Source organism: Triturus cristatus, chromosome 11, assembly GCF_964204655.1.
Source record: "Triturus cristatus chromosome 11, aTriCri1.1, whole genome shotgun sequence".
Classification (NCBI taxonomy): domain Eukaryota; kingdom Metazoa; phylum Chordata; class Amphibia; order Caudata; family Salamandridae; genus Triturus; species Triturus cristatus.
In genome coordinates this window covers 271,537,845-271,555,257 of record NC_140594.1, presented here as the reverse complement: position 1 = coordinate 271,555,257, position 17,413 = coordinate 271,537,845, and the positions used below count along the sequence as shown (strand labels likewise).

The 17,413-nt window shown below is 47.3% G+C and overlaps 1 protein-coding gene across 2 annotated transcripts in view; it reads right to left on the bottom strand.

Annotated features, from left to right (window-relative positions):
* Positions 1 to 17,413, bottom strand: part of SMTN (smoothelin) — a 981,050-nt gene that overhangs the window by 161,090 nt on the left and 802,547 nt on the right. The window contains exon 20 of one of the 2 annotated variants that reach the window (XM_085636208.1): positions 10,690 to 10,860. The exons of the other annotated variant lie outside the window; for it this stretch is intronic. Coding sequence (XP_085492334.1) covers positions 10,716 to 10,860 — 145 coding nt within the window. The 3' untranslated portion in view covers positions 10,690 to 10,715. The remainder of the gene's footprint in view (positions 1 to 10,689; positions 10,861 to 17,413) is intronic. 2 annotated transcript variants of the gene reach the window in all.

Sequence of the window (17,413 nt, the reverse complement as noted above, 5' to 3'; positions counted from 1 at the left end):
TGTGTCCAGTAGACGGGGACTGTGTCTGGCGGACACGTGTTCGGATCTCGAACATCTTCGGCGCCGTGGATGGCGGCAAACCAAAGGTAATGTTGGTTGGCGCCGAGGGTGCCTTTGGAGCCTTGTTTGTGTCGGGGCCCGACGTGGATCGGAGGGCTGCCCGTTCCCTGATGCGTTGCAACGACTCCGCGACTTGTCGCACTGAGAACGCCGAAGGTTCTTTGGTGCCGGTCGGTACCGTGGAGGTAGGCGTCGACTGCTTTGGAGCCACGGGGTCATCGATCCGAAGACAGGTATCAACGGTCGTTGGAGTCGATGACTTGGCGTGTGCCGCCGTCTTCGACGTGGACTCAGATGGAGCGGCCATTTTGACTTTGGTGGTCGGGGCCGACTGCTTCGGTGCAAGGGGCCGAGGCGCTTTTGTGGGACCGAGGGCCTTCTTTTTCAGGTCGGTACCGATATCCGCTGCAGTGAGTTCGGCGCCGAAATCCCTCTTAGTGCGTTCGGAGCCGACGGCCTTTGCTGGCGTCGAAGGAGTGGAGCTCTTCGAGGGCTTGGAGCCGATCACGGCCAGTTTCACTTTTGGTTTCGGTGGAACTGGTGCGACGATTGGTTTCGGTTTCGTTGAAGGGAATGAAGTGGTCTTTGGTAATAATGGCTCGTGCGGGATGTTCGAGGCCGGGCCCGAAGGCGGGGCCGAAGAACTTTGGGATTGATCTCGGGTAAGGCCCGGAGGCGATCCCTCGACCTGAGCCGTGGAATGACGCACTTTGACGGCCTCCGTATCGACGGGTGGGGCTGGCTCTTCGCTAGAGCTATCTTCTTCGGCCCCAAAGGCCTCGTCGTAGTCTCCTACCTCGTCGACGACTTCTTCCCTGTGAAAAAGCACTTCATCGTCGTCTTCCGATCGGGAATCGTGTTCGGAAGCGGGGCTGGAGTTTACTTCTCCCACGCTCTCTACGTCCTCGTCCTCGGTGCTGAAGATGTTGGCCGGGCAGGCGCCGATTGCTGCGCTTCTAATCTCGCTGCCCGTCGATTCCGGAGAGTCTTCTTCGATCGGAATCGGGCACAGGCCATACATTTCGATTCATCGTGATCCGGTGAGAGACATTTGTTGCATACCGGGTGGATGTCGATGTGTGGGTATTTGGCGTGGCATAAAGGACACCGTTTGAATGGGGTCCTCGATTCCATCGTCGATGTAAGTTTGATGTTCGGATCAAACGGATCCGAAAGGCTGGAAGAAGTTTCTAAACTAATCAAGAAAGCAGTCGATACCGAACGGGAACAGTACCGACGAAAACTAAAGGCCTTTTGGCCTTAAACTGAATTTTCCTAACTTGAGGTAAGATAAGCACATCCGAACCCAATGGCGGAAAAAAACAATCTAAGGATGGAGAGGATGCCCATGCGCACTGTGGTCCAGGGGAGGAGTCACCTATCTCGTGATACTTCGAAGACTCTTCCAGGACAACAACGTGCAAACATCCGGACCCAACATTAGGCGGCGATCTATGCACAGATATGAATTCAGCAGCCCACATGCCTCGAACGGCCTGTTTTCTTCACCTGATGTGGAAATCTCCCCCAGGATCCCCCTGCAGTGTCTCATTGGATTCACTTGAAGAAACAGAGTTATAGGGGACTCCCTCGCCACATCCGATTGATATTCTGGGTGCTTCTTCACGTCTGCATTACTCTTTCTGAAGACCAAGGAGTCTTATTTTCCCCATGTTCTTCAAAAGTCTTCACAACATCTTCTTGCAGAAATTGCAGCATTCAGGACGATGGGAGGAAGAGTAGCACCCAATACACACAGTATGAGGGTCTGTTTGGGTCTTTTTTCTCCCACAATTAAGGCATTTCACACAAAAAAAGCTGTTCTGTGAAATAAAAATATTTTTCTTTCAGGGAACAGAAAAAATACACTTCTAATTTTAAGACATCCAGCAAAAGTATTTTCGTCATGTTTAGAAAGGTTGCCACAGGAAAAAAAAATACCTGAAAAAAGGTCACGCTCAGTGCTCCAAATACGGATGTATGACGTTACAACGCATACTTTTACAACGCATGCACTTACAACGCAATTTTTACAACGCAACATCCACTACAACGCATTCCATTACATTGCATGACACTACAACGCATTTTTAAAAACTACCTTTACAACGCATTCCATTACATCGCATACTACCTTTACAACGCATACAATTACAACGCATAATATTACATTGCATTTAAGGTAAGTTTTGGATAGTATAGGGGTAAAAATTACTATTCTAACTCCAGGGGGTGCAACAGTAGGGTAAGTGTTGGATAGTATAGGGGTAAAAATTACTATTCTAACTCCAGGGGGTGCAACAGTAGGGTAAGTGTTGGATAGTATAGGGGTAAAATTACTATTCTAACTCCAGGGGGTGCAACAGTAGGGTAAGTTTTGGATAGTATAGGGGTAAAAATTACTATTCTAACTCCAGGGGGTGCAACAGTAGGGTAAGTGTTGGATAGTATAGGGATAAAAATTACTATTCTAACTCCAGGGGGTGCAACAGTAGGGTAAGTGTTGGATAGTGTAGTGTAATATTATGCGTTGTAAAGGTAGTATGCGATGTAATGGAATGCGTTGTAAAGGTAGTTTTTAAAAATGCGTTGTAGTGTCATGCGATGTAATGGAATGCGTTGTAGTGGATGTTGCGTTGTAAAAATTGCGTTGTAAGTGTAGTGCGTTGTAAAAGATGCGTTGTAAAGGTTGTTCCCCTCCAAATACTGTCTGCAGGGCATGATGAATTACTTGAGATGCTCTATGCCTTAAATGGGCTGCACACTTTTCTCCTTAGCCTTTTCATGTGTCCGCCAACATGGCTACATTGTTCCTATTTTTCTCATATTTTGCTTTTTAAAAAATAGTAACATTTCTTTAAAGTAAATACTCGAAAAGTGCTCAATAAAGCAGTTGATAGGCTGTTCTAAAACTTTGACAATTATAAATTTAATTTTCAAAAAATAAAAGCATATATTTTTATCTAATCTATGCTTTCTAGGAGAGTGTTCGCGGATCCCACGCATGTGCAGGACTATTCACTGTTGATGGCTTTTAATATAGATCCCCTAAAGGAGAAGTAACCATGCATTGGGGACGGGAGGAAGGGGATGAAGAAATGCACATTTCCAGCATTGACCATGACAGCAGTGGACAGTCTCACAAAAGTTCCTTTGTGGCTGAACTGGTGTTCAATCAGATTGAAGTAGAATTTTTAACAAGTGTAACTATTAGCACTGGTCACATTCATAGGTGCACCTTGTTTTCCATCACCCTGACCGCAGACTGAGGCAATATTTGATCACTTCCCCTCTTATTTTTTAATACCAGATAGAAAATATCTCTATAACAGACAAACGATGCTACCACATTACAGACAATGCCTGCACTGCTCATCTCATTACATGCAAACATGTGCGGGTTCTAAAATGGGGACGTGGTGATCTTCATGAAGCAAATCAGTAAGCCTTGTTTACACCTACGGTTAATATGCTTTTATGCACTGAAATAGCCAATTGTTTGCCTTAACATTGAAATGCGTTTGAAGTAGTAACCAAATGTGGCTTGGAAGGTTGCAGTAATTTGTCTTTTAACTTCCCCTCCTTCACCACCATACACCAATGGAATATATACCAGCTGTGTAATGTCAGAACCAGTAGACCACAAACACGGGAAGCAGGTAGAGGCAGGTCAGTTTTTACTTCCGTTCAAGGTGAGGGAAACATTCCCAACATGTGGAATTTAACTGGAATTGAATGAGAACGTAACCACTTTTTGTTCCTAAACGAGATTAAAATCATACTATCATGAGTGAAACAGCTTTAATAATTCCTATATACAATTGAAGAATAACTTATGTTTACAAGCTGTAATGAACAAGTTACCTACCTTTGATAACAAATTATCTGGTAGAGACTTTCTAGCTGCAGATTCCTTACCTTTGAATTTCCCAGGCATTAGGCTGGATCCAGAAGCTTTTGCTGCTCAGGTGGCTCCATTCGGCTCAGCGTGAGGTAATCGGCGTCCGTAATGACATCGCAGTACCTATATAGGCATCACCGAGGCACGCGGACGTCAGTACTTTTAGTTTTTTCCACACTAGAAGCTTAGAGCCACGAAGTAACTGACCTAGTCATGTGCAAAACTAGGGTCCTGAAAAGGGGACTAATCCTAGCCCTACAAAATTAGTACGCTAAGTGGAGAGGCATGAGTGAGCTGTAAGGAATCTGCAGCTAGATGTAGTCTCTATCAGATAATGCGTTACCGAAAGTAAGTAACTTGTTCATCTGATAGAGACTTCTAACTGCAGATTCCTTACCTTTGAATTAGATACCCAAGCCATACCATCCCAGCGGTTGGTTGCGGGCCACTATTGTATACTAGGAAGTCCTGTAGGACCAAATCGGGCAAAATGGCAGTCCCTGGGGACTTGACTGTCCAAACAGTAGTGCTTGACAAATGTGTGCAAGGATGCCCACATTGCTGCCTGACAGATGTCCAGGAGTGGGACACCCCGAGCCAAGGCCGTGTTCACAGCCTTTCCCCTGGTGGAATGGGCCCTTAAACCCTTAGGGGGCTGCTTCTTTGCTAGGGCATAGCAGATCCTAAAGCAGAGAATGACCCAGCAAGAGATGGTCCATTTCTGCACTGCCTGCCCCTTCTTAACTCCCACGTACCCCACAAAGAGTTGGTTGTCCACCTGGAACTCTTTTGTGCGGTTAAGTTAGAATGACAACACTTTTTTTGGGTCCAGTCAGTGGAGACGCTCCTCTTTCTCAGAGGGATGCGGGAGAGTAAAGAAGGTGGACAGTGTGATGGATTGACCCAGATGGAATGGGGTCACAACCTATGGCAAATATGAAGCCTGGGTGCGAAGCACCACTTTGTCTGGAAGAGACATCAAAAGAGCAAGACAGCGCCTGCAACTCACTCACCCTCCGGGCCAATGTAATCACCACTAAAAAGCTTGCCTTGATGGTAAGCAGCCGGAGGGGATAGTTGTGTAAAGGCTCGAAGGGAGCACACATAAGATAGGTGAGGATCAAATTAAGGTCCCACTGCAGCATAACAAAGGCCGTGGGCGGAAACAAGTGAGCCAGCCCCTTAAGAAACCTATGTACAATTGGAGACCTAAAAAGTGAGGGTTGGTCTAGCAGCAGCAAAAAAGCAGATAGAGCAGAACGATAACCCCTGAGAGTACCCAACGCAGAGCCCTGATGGGCAAGGATAGTGGGCAAGAATAGTGGAAAGAGAAGCAGAAAGAGGGTCAATAAACCTTTCTGTACATATACAATATAATACAAATTTCTGCCAACGGCAGGTGTATACCGTCTTCGTGGGGGGCCGCCTAGCCGCTCACAAAATACGTTACACACTTCAGGAGGAAGGTCACAAGCCATTAACTGTCACTGCTCAATCTCCATGCATGGAGGCTCAGAGTTGAGAGGACCTCCCCTGCTGCAGCGACAGAAGATCCTCATGAAGGGGCAGCCTAATCGGAGGATCGATGCTCATTTTCAGAAGCTCTGGATACCAGACTCTCCTCTCCCAGTCTGATGCAATAAGAGTGACTTGGGCCCTGTCGTTCCTGATCTTCCTCAGAACCCTGGGTAGCAGTGATACGGGAGGAAAGGCGTACAGTAGGCCTGAACTCCACTTGCGATGAAAGGCGTCACCGAGCGATAGCCGCCTTGGAATCTCCAGCACGCAGTATTGCTGACACTTCGCGTCATATTTGGAGGCGAACAAATCTAACCAAGGTTCTCCCCACTCCTGAAAGAGACCTTGCTCCACCTTTGACTGGAGACGCCATTCGGGACCTGCTAGGCATCGACAGCTGAGTTTGTCAATCCTGGCGTTCAGAGAACCTGCCAGGTGCTGAACCACCAGGGTTATGCCCTGCTGTTCCAGCCATGTCCAGAGACGCAGGGCCTCTCGACACAGAGTCCACCAACCCACCCTGCCCTGCTTATTGCAGTGCCACATGGCGGTGGTGTTGTCTGTGAACATCTGCATAACTTCCCCTTGACAGAGGGAAGAAATGCTTTCAATACCATTCGAATCGCTCGAAGCTCCAACAAATTTATGTGGAGGCCCGACTCCGCTGGAGACCAGTGTCCCTCGATCTCCATCGCTCCCAAAATGGACGCATCTGTCACAACTGAGATCTGGTTCGGGGAAGAGAGAGGGGTCTGCCGTTGACCCAATCGCAGTTCGTTAAACCCCACTGCAGATCTTTCGCAGTTCATTCTGAGATCTGGACCACGTCAGTGAGATTTTCCCAATGCTGTGCCCAATGGAACTTGAAGTCCCACTGCAGAGCCCACATATGCCACCTGGCATGCTTTACCAACAGGATGCAGGAGGCCATGAGGCCTAACAACCTCAGAGTCAGTCCCACTGAAATCCAGGATAGAGGCTGAAACATCGGAATAATAGCCTGAATATCCTGGACTCCCTGCTCGGGAGGATAGGCCTGAAACTGCACTGTGTCCAGAATAGCCCCGTTGAAAGGGAGCATCTGAGAAGTCAGGTGTGACTTCGGCACATTTATAGAGAACCCCAGAGATTGCAGGAGGTCCGCCGTAGTCTGAAGGTGGGAGATGACAGCCTGAGCGAGGATGCCTTCAACAGCCAGTCGTCAAGGTAGGGGAAGACTGACACCCCTAGCCTGTGCAGATGAGCTACGACCACCGCCATCACTTTAGTGAACACCCGAGGGCCATTGGTAAGGCCAAAGGGGAGCACAGTAAACTGAAAGTGCTCACGGCCTACCTTAGCCGCAGGTAACGCCTCCTGTGGCCCGGCAGGATGGTTATGTGAAAATACGCATCCTGCAGGTCCACGGCTACCATACATTCTTCTTGTTCTAGGGCAGACAAGACCTGAGCTAGAGTAAGCATCTTGAACTCCTTCTTGAGGAAGAGATTGATGACCGGAAGATCTAAAATGGGCCAGAATCAGAAAGTAGCGGGAATTGCAGCCACTGCCTACTTCTATACTCTCTCTATAACTCTCTTGGCCAAGAAAGCTGTAACTTCCTCCTGGAGCAATTTCAAAAGATCCTCCATCAACCATTCCTGATTTGGCAGAACAGGAGGAGGAAAAGAAAGGAAAGGCAGAGAACAGCCCTCCTGAATGATCTACAAGACCCACTTGTCCGATGCTATGGACCTCCAGTGGGGGAGATGATGGATTCTCCCGCCAACTGGAGTGGTGTGGTCTTGTAGAGTCAGACAAGTAGTGCTTGGCGGCTGCGGCTGCTGAGGGCAAGGTGGCCATCGACTTCTGGCTAACATTCTTAGGCCGGAATGAACCAAGTCCACGTCCCAGCACGGTTTGGGAAACCTGTACAGGACGGTGGCTGGGATAGGGCTGACACGGCTGGAGCCCCTTCCATTGCCACGAAAGGGGCAAAAGTTAGATTGGCCACGAGGAGCGGAAGAGAGGACCAGGATCTGGCTGCAGCTCGAGAGTCCTTGAACCTCACTAGGGCCGAATCTGCCTTTTCCCCAAAAAGACGGGTTCCATCAAAAGGCATGTTCATCACATTAAATTTGCCTGGACATCGCCTGAGAAGCCAGCTGTCCTAAGCCAGGTGTGGCGCCTCAAGGCCAACGTTGTGGAAATCCATCTGCCCAGTGAAACTGTTGTATCAAGGCCACATCTTATGGTGAATTTTGCTGCATCTCTCCTGTCCTTAACTGCTTGAGTGAGCACAGCCAGGGTTTTCTCTGGGACTTGTGGCAGCACTTGGGCAACCGTTTCCCAAAGAGAGTGGGAGAAATGGTCAAATAACCATGTGGTATTCACCAACCACAATGCCAGGCTGGAGGAAGAAAACATCTTACCAAATGAATCCAGCCTCTTGGACTCCCTATCCGGAGGGGCGGAAGGGAAGTCGCCTTGAGATGTAGAAGCCTGCCCCACCAAGCTTTCAGGGGTGGGATGTTGGCTGAGGAACTTTGGGTCACCCAGTGCAATTATCTTATTCACGGGAGCCCCTGTTGCAGGCTTGGACCAAGTTCATAGAAGGACATCAATTAGTGCTTCATTAAAGGGCAAAAGAGGTTCGGAAGTGGAAACCCCAGGTTGATGCACTTCAGTCAGGAGATTAGTCCTGACCTGCACGTAAGGCAGCTCCAGTCAGAGGACCTCGGCTGCCCTTTTAACCACTGTGACATAGAACGCCCCCTCCTCCGTAGCCACTGTTGGCAGAGAGAGCATGTCAGTATCTGGGGAAGTGTCCAGTCCAATGGTTTCCCCAAGATCTCCATACCAGTCCAACTGCTCTGCAGAGTCATCCGGGTGTTCCAAAGGGTCCATAGCCCCCTCCCATTCCTCTCCTGAGCCTAACACATCCTCCAAGTGTTAAGGCAACAACATAGAATCCCTGGGTTCAATCAGCGCCAAGCGACGTTGTTCCGACTCTGTGTCATCAGAGATAAGGATGCGGCTGGTGCCGCCAGTGGGCACCGAAGGCACTGACTTCCGGTTCGACACCGGAGGAGGTCGTGATGGCACGACCGGTATCAACCTGGATTCGGATCGGATCCCTAAGGCCCCACCAGCGCCGTGGCCGGAGCCAATGATGTCGAATCCGATGGGGCCCCTTCTGACCTCACGGGGCCCGTGGGCTCACCAGAGGGGTCAGTCCGCTCAAATACGAGGTGCATAGCCTCGTAAAATTCCTCCATTTGAGCGAGGGTCGCTCGGCTACCGGAAAGGGAGGGAGGAGCGAGGTCGACACTGTCTCCAGCTCTGCTTAATTGGGCCTAGAGAGTTAGTGCTCCTTACCTCCTTCGTCGACGGACGACAGTTGAGGTGAAGATGAAGTCCAATTGGACTTCTTTTTCTTCTTGTGCCTCTTCCCCAAGTGTCCTGAAGACCTGAGTGGGACGAAAAAGACATTGGGCTCAGGGAGCTGTCCCGCAACCTCCTCTTCTTCAATCGGGAACAGGACCTCCACGGAGTCTCGCTGGACGGTGTAGACCGCTGGGCCACAAAGAGCTTCATAGCCCGCTCCCGCAAGGCCTTTGGAACCATAGCCCGACAGTCCGAGCACGATCATGGTCGTGCTCGAGACACCAGAGACAGACAAGGTTGAGGTCAAGAAGCGACATCATGTGGTGGCAGGCACCGCACGACTTGAATCCTGTCTTCCTCGAAGACATCCTCGCACATGAAGTAGGAATAATGTCTGAATTCGACAAAAAAAGTAGAGAAAATGCCTGTCAAAAAGCAAATTAGGGGTAGCTGTTCCCTATATAAGTACCACGACGTCATAACCGATGCTACCGACTCCGTCACACGGAGCTGAATGGAGCCACCGAACGGCGCGTGCAATGGGGTATTGCTCAGCAAAAGTTTCTGGATCCAGCATAATGCCTGGGAAATTCAAAGGTAAGGAATCTACAGCTAGAAGACTATCAGATATTGAAAATCTGTAACCTCTTTTGCACACAAATCCTTGCCTCAACAATTCTTCTAATTGACGAAAGAAAAAAAATATGGACAGGCCAGTTTTTTTTTTTTTTTTTTTTTTTTACAGACATCTGTGATCTGTCCGGAGCTCCTTACCTTGTTGATCATTTCTCTGCTTTCGTTCTCTTTTGTACAGGTAATTTTCCTCAAAAATAAAAAAGTTGAGGTTTCCCTTGACAACCTGCACATCGACCATTGCACTGCCCTCCCAAGCCCCATGGCTCTTCAGCTTTTGATTACACCCGCAAATATGTGAGTATGCACTAGTAGAAGCTGGGGAACTTAAACTTTATAGCTTCGATGGTTACAATTAAATAACCAAACCAATGTGGTCTATATAAAACTGTGCTACTTGAAATGTGACTGCCAACCAAATACTGGTTTGTCTCATGTTGAACAGTTACAGGAGTATTTCTGCTTGCAAGGAGCCAGTCAACTTGAAAACAGCATGGGGTTTGATCGATAAGTAACAACAGGGTGATGCAGGGTGACGAGTCTTTTACTCATTACACTACGCTAAATCATCACTCTGTGATCATGTCATTACAATAACAATAAGGAACCCCAAGTATTCCAAAACGTGATTAATGGGCATCTCTGAATCAACTGCCACTGGTTCAAACAATCATGTTGAAATTGGTACATATTTTTCGTTAAAATGTTATTTACGAGCTTGACTGTAACAACTGCAAAGTGCATTCCTGAGTTACAAATGGTATACTAGCAGCGTCTACCTGATTTAAGGATGATCTCTATTGATAAAAGGCACCAGAAGGTTAAAGCAGGTATTATATTATTTTAAAAAATTGCTTTTTACACTGTTTTCTTCAGGCCAAGTTATTTTGTCCTCAAAACTGGAGATAATCATAGAGATGGCATTAAAAAGTCCATGTGTAATTGTGATCCAAGCTGATATGAAGTGTTTAAAAAGTATTTCCGTATAAACCTACTAAGCATACAAGGTAAATCATTAGAAAGGCTGCAAACGTTGTGTTAATCCAATCTTCGTAGATGCTACACAGAATGTGACCTAGAGTACCATTAAACCCGGTCTCCATAGTTGTAACAGGATAAGATGCAAAGCTTTCGCATGCAATTGCCAACAAGCCCGACGGCGGTCTTACATTAATGCTGCAATGATAATGAGAGGAGGAGCAGGTTCTCACCATTAGGTTTGTTGTTACACATAGATCTACGACTGTTTGGTTTTTACCAGTCCCTTCTGTACCAGACAGCGATAGAACTCCTGGATGTACGTGTAAACACACTTCCAATCTGGCTCTCTCATCCGGACCATGTCCTCGACATCCAGCAACTGGGGACACTCAGCATGCTTCCTATTGGTGTGGGAGGGGAAGGGAAGGAGTAAGAAAAGGAGCAGAAGAACACAGCCCAGTCAGAGGAAGAGAGAGAAGAGAAAGAGAGAAAAACAAGAGAGAAAAACATCAATCCTATTCACATACTCCCAGTGCCAAAACATTTACAAAAAACATGCTTTTGGTAATCGTGCAAATGCGAGTTATTGTACTGGTGCACAGAAGAGTGATGCTTAACCAAACACCTAACACAATGCAGTCAAGTGAGAACATTCAGGCGCAATGAGCAGTCTGTCTGCAGCCTGCACCAGACAAACACAGTGGAGGTAAGTGACTTGTGAGGTTGTGCAAGGTGGAAATCGTCGCAAACTAGATAAGAAAAAGAATCTATGGTCTAGGAACACAGTGAGGGGAGTTAGAAAAAAAGTGAACCAGACACAGATTTATAAGAAATCTGAATTAATATAACCATATATAGGGTGCATTGCTACCTTCCGGAGTATCTCAAATCATATATAGGTGGAGAGATCTCCATCCTATATATATATATATATATATGCATCAATATATAGATGTGATGGCTTATTGTTATATATGTGCATCAGTATATATGGGATAATGAGCTTGCCGCCTATAATTGTGTCAATATAGAGGGATGCCCTATATATTTTCATTGACATGCAGTGGAGGGTGATGAGCCACACCTATATATCTATGTTACTATATAGGGATGATTATATATCCTCATATTCCTAACTGAATACTCACCAGTGACAAATCAACCTCATACAAAGGGGGAAATCGCCCCTATAGATTAATGTAATTATATCCATCAATATGCATGCGTTGCTTGCCCCTACATAACTGTGTCAATATGTAGGAGTGGTGAATCATCCCTATACAGTATATCTGCACCAACAGAGTGAGGTCATTAGATACATTTTCTTCTAGACCAATATACAGGGAATGAAGGATTGCCCTTGTACACGTGAATTAATATATAAGAGTGACGGATCGCCCCTATAGACCTGTATCAAAAGATAAGTGATTTTGTTCCTCTATAAATAAGCATTTATAGGGGACTGCGTATCTCTATATATCTGCATCAACATGTTAGAGATGAAGACTCCTCCCCTTCATTTCAATACACGTGCAGTATATAAGATGCAACAGCTCTTGCCCATTGTCAGTTCTTTGGCGGACACACAAAGCACTGGTTTCGGGAAGGAGTGATGTGAAATTCAGTACCGTGGCCGATGTTTATTTTGAATTCGTTAAAAGTTAGCAAACCACAGTGACACCTCAGTGTACCCCAAGCAAAGCAGAGAGAGCCTGGATGTCGCACCCACTGCCTGTCACCCACCAAGAGGACCCCACGAGCAAAAGGAGACCTTTATACGCATTCAGGACGGCTGAGAAAGGAACGTCAGAGTGGACTCCGAATATCCCTTGTGCATTGCCTTATTCAGACAATGCAGAGGGTTTGGGTGCAGATCAGCCTCGTCACTTCCTAGGAGTACATGTCCTTCTGCTCTCGTTTAAAGGTTTCCTTTGGCATTCACAATGCATAGGTGGTCCTTTTGAGGTAGACAGGTGTTTTGTGCCACACTGAGATAAAGACAAGTAGACACCATATGATAGAAAAAAAACAAAAAGGAAGAAGGAAAGAGGGAAAGAAGGTCTAGTTGAAATGTTTTGTCCAACAGATCCCCAGTAGTGTTTCAAAAATGCTGTTGAAGGACTTTCATCGAAGCTCTGCTGAATGTTGTTGGTGTGCTGGATGCCCGTCAGCCCGCTCCTTCATGTTTGATCGAGTATTACTGTCCATGCTGCTATCAGCCGAACGGTAGTTTTTAGCTCTACAAATGTGCCATGTGTTTGAATCCTTACATCCTACAGGTGTGCGAATCATGCTTGCAGCAAGATCCTTCCTGACTAGGTTTGAGAGGTTGAAGGGTTATACTCGAGAAGGAGGGAAAAGGGGTCCAAAAATAACATGAGGTTTAGAAACTCACCATGATTGTGGTAGTGCTCAGTGATGCTGAGGTGGCGGCTCCTTCGCTATGGCGGAGGAACTTCACCCCACTGCTTTGAAGCAGTGCTAGAAGTAAAAACATAAAATGATAACTTTCAGTTATTATCATTTTATGTGTCCTTTGTGGGCAGGCGGGCTTCTCTGCTAACGGAGCAGGGCAAGGGAGGAGTGGTTTGCCCACGCCTAAGTATGCAATAACTATTTAGTCGGCCCACCTCTCCAGCCCCTGGCTGAGGGACGTGTCACGGTGCTCAGACCAATCACAATGGTGCATTGCAGCATTGTGATTGGCTTAGGGAAGGGAACCTGGTTTCCTGCATCCTGCTCCTGAAGTCGGAGCTGGAGAGCAGAGACGTGGAAGGCAAGGTAAGTGATTTTTTTTCCCCAATTGCACGCCCTACCACAATTGCAACCACCCTCGCACCCCCCCGCTATCCCACGTACCCCACGCCTGCCTCGCTACCCGCGAAATTGGGAACTGGTACTGGGAACGCCACTGGTCAGTTTACCCACAGATGGACCTACTCTTAGATTAGGAAAGTTTATTCCAGTGAATCTCAAAAGGAGTCACCTCTGGCATGCCTCTGAAACGACTTGTCCCAAAGACAAATTCTTATACACAATTCATTTGTTGCTTTTCTTTCCTAGGTTAATAAACATCATACAATGTAGATTGAAAAATGAATGCTATTGTTAGGGAGACGTCTCTAGAAGATATTCACAGTCAAGAATAAGACATGTATGATTAGTAAATGGTTTCCAAACACCGCAAGAAAACGCTTAAAAAGAATGACTTAATAGTAAGCAATGAGCACTTCTAAAGGGGAGTCTTCCTGCCTATCATTGTCCCTTCCTGCTCTTATGTTTCATAAATTAGGTGTTTTAAGAGAAAGAAGTCTATATGAAATAAAAAATGCTCATTTTGAGGAGAGTAGTTTTGAAGAGCTACCACCTACAGTATAATGAACACATTACTTATCTTCAGTAATGCTTTTTCTGGTAAAAATCATCGAACCACAGATTCCTCACCTTAGAATATTTCCCAGGCTTCAGACTATATCCGGAAAATCAGGAACAGTACCTCTGCGCACCTGTGAGTGGCATCGATTGGCTCTGTCTCGGAAGTGATGTGTGCAGTGCCCATATAGGCGCTGACATCAGTTTCTTTCATGACTATTTCTGTGCCAAAAATGCAGGACCACATCAGAATGATTATTTGATGAGTGTGCATAATCTAACAGGATTCTAGCATGAGAAGCCCAGTTTTCAGAATGGGGAGGATGGGGTTTGGTGAGGAATCTGCGGTTAGAGAATGTCTCTATCAGCTAAAGCATTACGAAGGTAAGTAACTTGTTCTTCTGATAGAGACTTCTAATCGCAGATTCTTCACCTTAGATACCTAAGCAATACCTCCCTGAGTCTGCGAACTGGCTAAACCCAGTATATCCTGGAGGACTGATTGGGCAAAATGCCTGTTTCCGTGGACCTGACTGTCCAAGCAGTAGTGTTTCATAAACATGTGGTGGGACACCCACATAAATAGCTTAGCAGATGTCCAGGACAGGTAGCCCGGGTGTTCACACAGTAGTAGCTGCCTTGGTCCTGGTGCATGAGCCCACAAGCCTTCAGGAGGCTGCTTTTGCACTGCCTTGACTTATTTGCTCCTGGAAATCTGATAAAGAGTTGTTTGTCAATCTGGTCGTCTTTGGTGTGATCAATGTAAAAGAACAGAGCTCTTTTTAGATCCAGGTGGTTGAGCCTTTCCTCTTCCTTAGAAGGATGGGGTGGTGTGAAACATTTTGGCAACATGATGTTTTGGCCAATGTGGAAAGGGGTCACCACCTAGGTAGGAAGGAGGGACAAGTCCGAAAAGCCAGTTTGTCTGAGTAGAAGCTTGTGTACCGAGGGTTAACAGAAACAGCTTGAAGCTCGCTGATCATCCGGCCGATATAATGGCCACTAAAAAAAGACCATCTTAAGAGTCAGAAGTCTTAGCGGACAGCTATGTAGGGGCTCAAAAGGGATGGCTATGAGAAACATAAGGACTAAATTAACGCCCCACTGGAACATGATGACAGGGCTATTAGTGAACAAATGCTGCAAACCCATAAGAAAACGTGCCACAATAGAGGACTTAAACAGTAAGTGCTGATCGGGCAACTGCAAGAAAGCGGATATGGATGAAAGATATGGATGAAAGATAAGCTTTAACGCTACCTAAGGTAAGGCCTTGGTGAGCTAATAACAGCACAAACATTACCATCTCCAACAAGGGGGCAGAAAGTGGGTCACCTGACGGGAGGAGCACCAAGCCACAAATTTTGTTGAGGAACACTTGGCTGCCAAAATCCCATCACAGATCTTTAGAGGACGATCAAAGACATTCAACTGCCACTGTTCAATCTCCACTCATGAAGGTGGTGTGTGAGTAGATTCAGGTGCAGGAACCTACCCAGTGGTTGCAACAGGAGATTTGCCCTAAGGGGCAGCCTGACCGGAGGACAGGTGCACATGCTTATGATACCAAACTCTTCTTGCCCAATACCCCTAAGAGGACTTGGGCCCAGTCCGTCCTGAAGTTTTTGGGAACTCAGGGCAGGAGTGGTATCGGCAGAAAGGCATACAGGTGTCATGGATGCCAGCCTAACCTGAAACACGTATTGAAGTGAGAGCCGCTTGGGAAACTCCAGTGTGAAAAAGTGTTGAGATTGCTCTGTCTATGGCGACTAGATCGAGCCAAGGTTCTCCCCATTCTCTGAAGAGATCTTGTGCCACCGCTGGAAGTAGATGGCATTAGTGATCTGCAAGGTATCGATGGCTGAGTTAGTTTGCTCCGGTGGTCAGAGATCCCACCAGGTGCTGCACGACTAGGAAGATGTCTTGTCACTCCAGCCAAATCCAGAGGCACAGGGTCCACCACGCCACCCCGCCTTGTTTCTTGCAATACCACATGGTGGTGGTGTTGTCCATGGAAACCTGAACTAACCTTCCTTTGATGGATGGGAGGAATGCTTTCAATGCCAAGCGAATCGTCCTCAACTCCAGGAGGTTTATGTGCAGCTGAGACTTTGCCTGAGACCAGAGTCCTCTGATCGCCCTCTCCCAGATGGTAGCCCCAACCTACAAGTGATGCGTTGATCACCACTTCAGTTTTGGGTGGGGAAGGTAGAGAGGTCTGCTGCTGACCCAACTGCAGTTTATCAACCACCACTGCAAATCTTTCGCAGACTCTCTCCAAATCTGGACCAGGTCAGAGAGATTCACCTGTTGTTGTGCCCACAGGGACATCAGATCCTTCTGCAGAACCTGCATATGCCCCTGAGTTCAGCAGGATGCAGGAGGCCATCAGTTCCAGCAGCCTCAGTCAGTCTCACTGAAATCCAGGACGGAGGTCGAATGGCTCTGATAAAAAGGAGCATCTGAGAGGGATTCAGGTGCGGCTTTGGCACGTTAATAGTGAACCCCAGTGGATGCAAGAGGTCTGTCGTAGTCTGGTAGTGGGAGGTGACCGCTTCGGGTGAGCCCGCTTTCAACAGAATCGTCGAGGTAGGGAGAGACTGGAACCCCATGTCCTCTGCACATGTGTACTGCAACCACTGCTATCACGCTGGTATGGCCAATGGGAAGCATGGTAAGCTGAAAGGGCTCTTGGCCCACAGTGTACAACAGATAATGTCTGTGGGGAGGCAGGACGGAGATGTGGAAATATATGTCCTGCAAGTGCAACACTACCATCCAGTCTTCAGGGTCTTGGGCAGATAGGACCTGAGCTAAGGCGAGCATCTTGAACTTCTCCTTCTTCATGAGAAGTTGGGAAGGCGTAGGTCTGAAATAGGATGGCGGTCTCCATTCTTTTTTGGCACCAGAAAGAGCGGAAATAGCACCCATGACCTACTTCTGATGGCGACACCCTCTTGATGGTCCCTTTTGCCAAAAAGGCAAACACTTCGTGGACCTCCATCAGCAAGCCATAAATGGTAGGCATAGGGGGTTCCAGAAAGGGAATGGAATAGCCCATCTGGATGATTTGTAAAACTCACTGAGTGCTGTGCTGGTATAAGGGCAAGCTAAAGGAGTTTTCAGGGTGTAGCTGCTGAGGGATAGGGGGTGAACTGGTCCGGTTTCTGGCTGATGGTCCCACGTGGTCTGTGGGAATCGTTTGCAGCCACAGAAAGGCTGGAAAGTCTTTAAGTCTTGGTGGCTGGGCAGGAAATGGCGGGTTGGTAGTAACTCTCAGTCATGGAAGGGGCAAAAGTCAGACTGGATTTTGCGGGGAGCCATGGAGAGGCCCAAAGACCTGGCCGTAGCTCTGCGGTCTTTAAGTGCTCCAACGTTTAGTCTGTCTGCCATTTTGCCAAAAAGTCAAGAGCCACCAAAGGGTATGTCCATGAGGGAAGTTTGGACATCCCTGGAAAGCCAATGGTGCACAACCAGTTGTAGCGTCTAAGTGCCGCTGAGAACGAAAAAGCTCTGCCTAGCGAGTTGGTCGTCTCCAGTCCACATCTTCAGACCAACTTTGTTGTATCTTGCCTTTCAGCT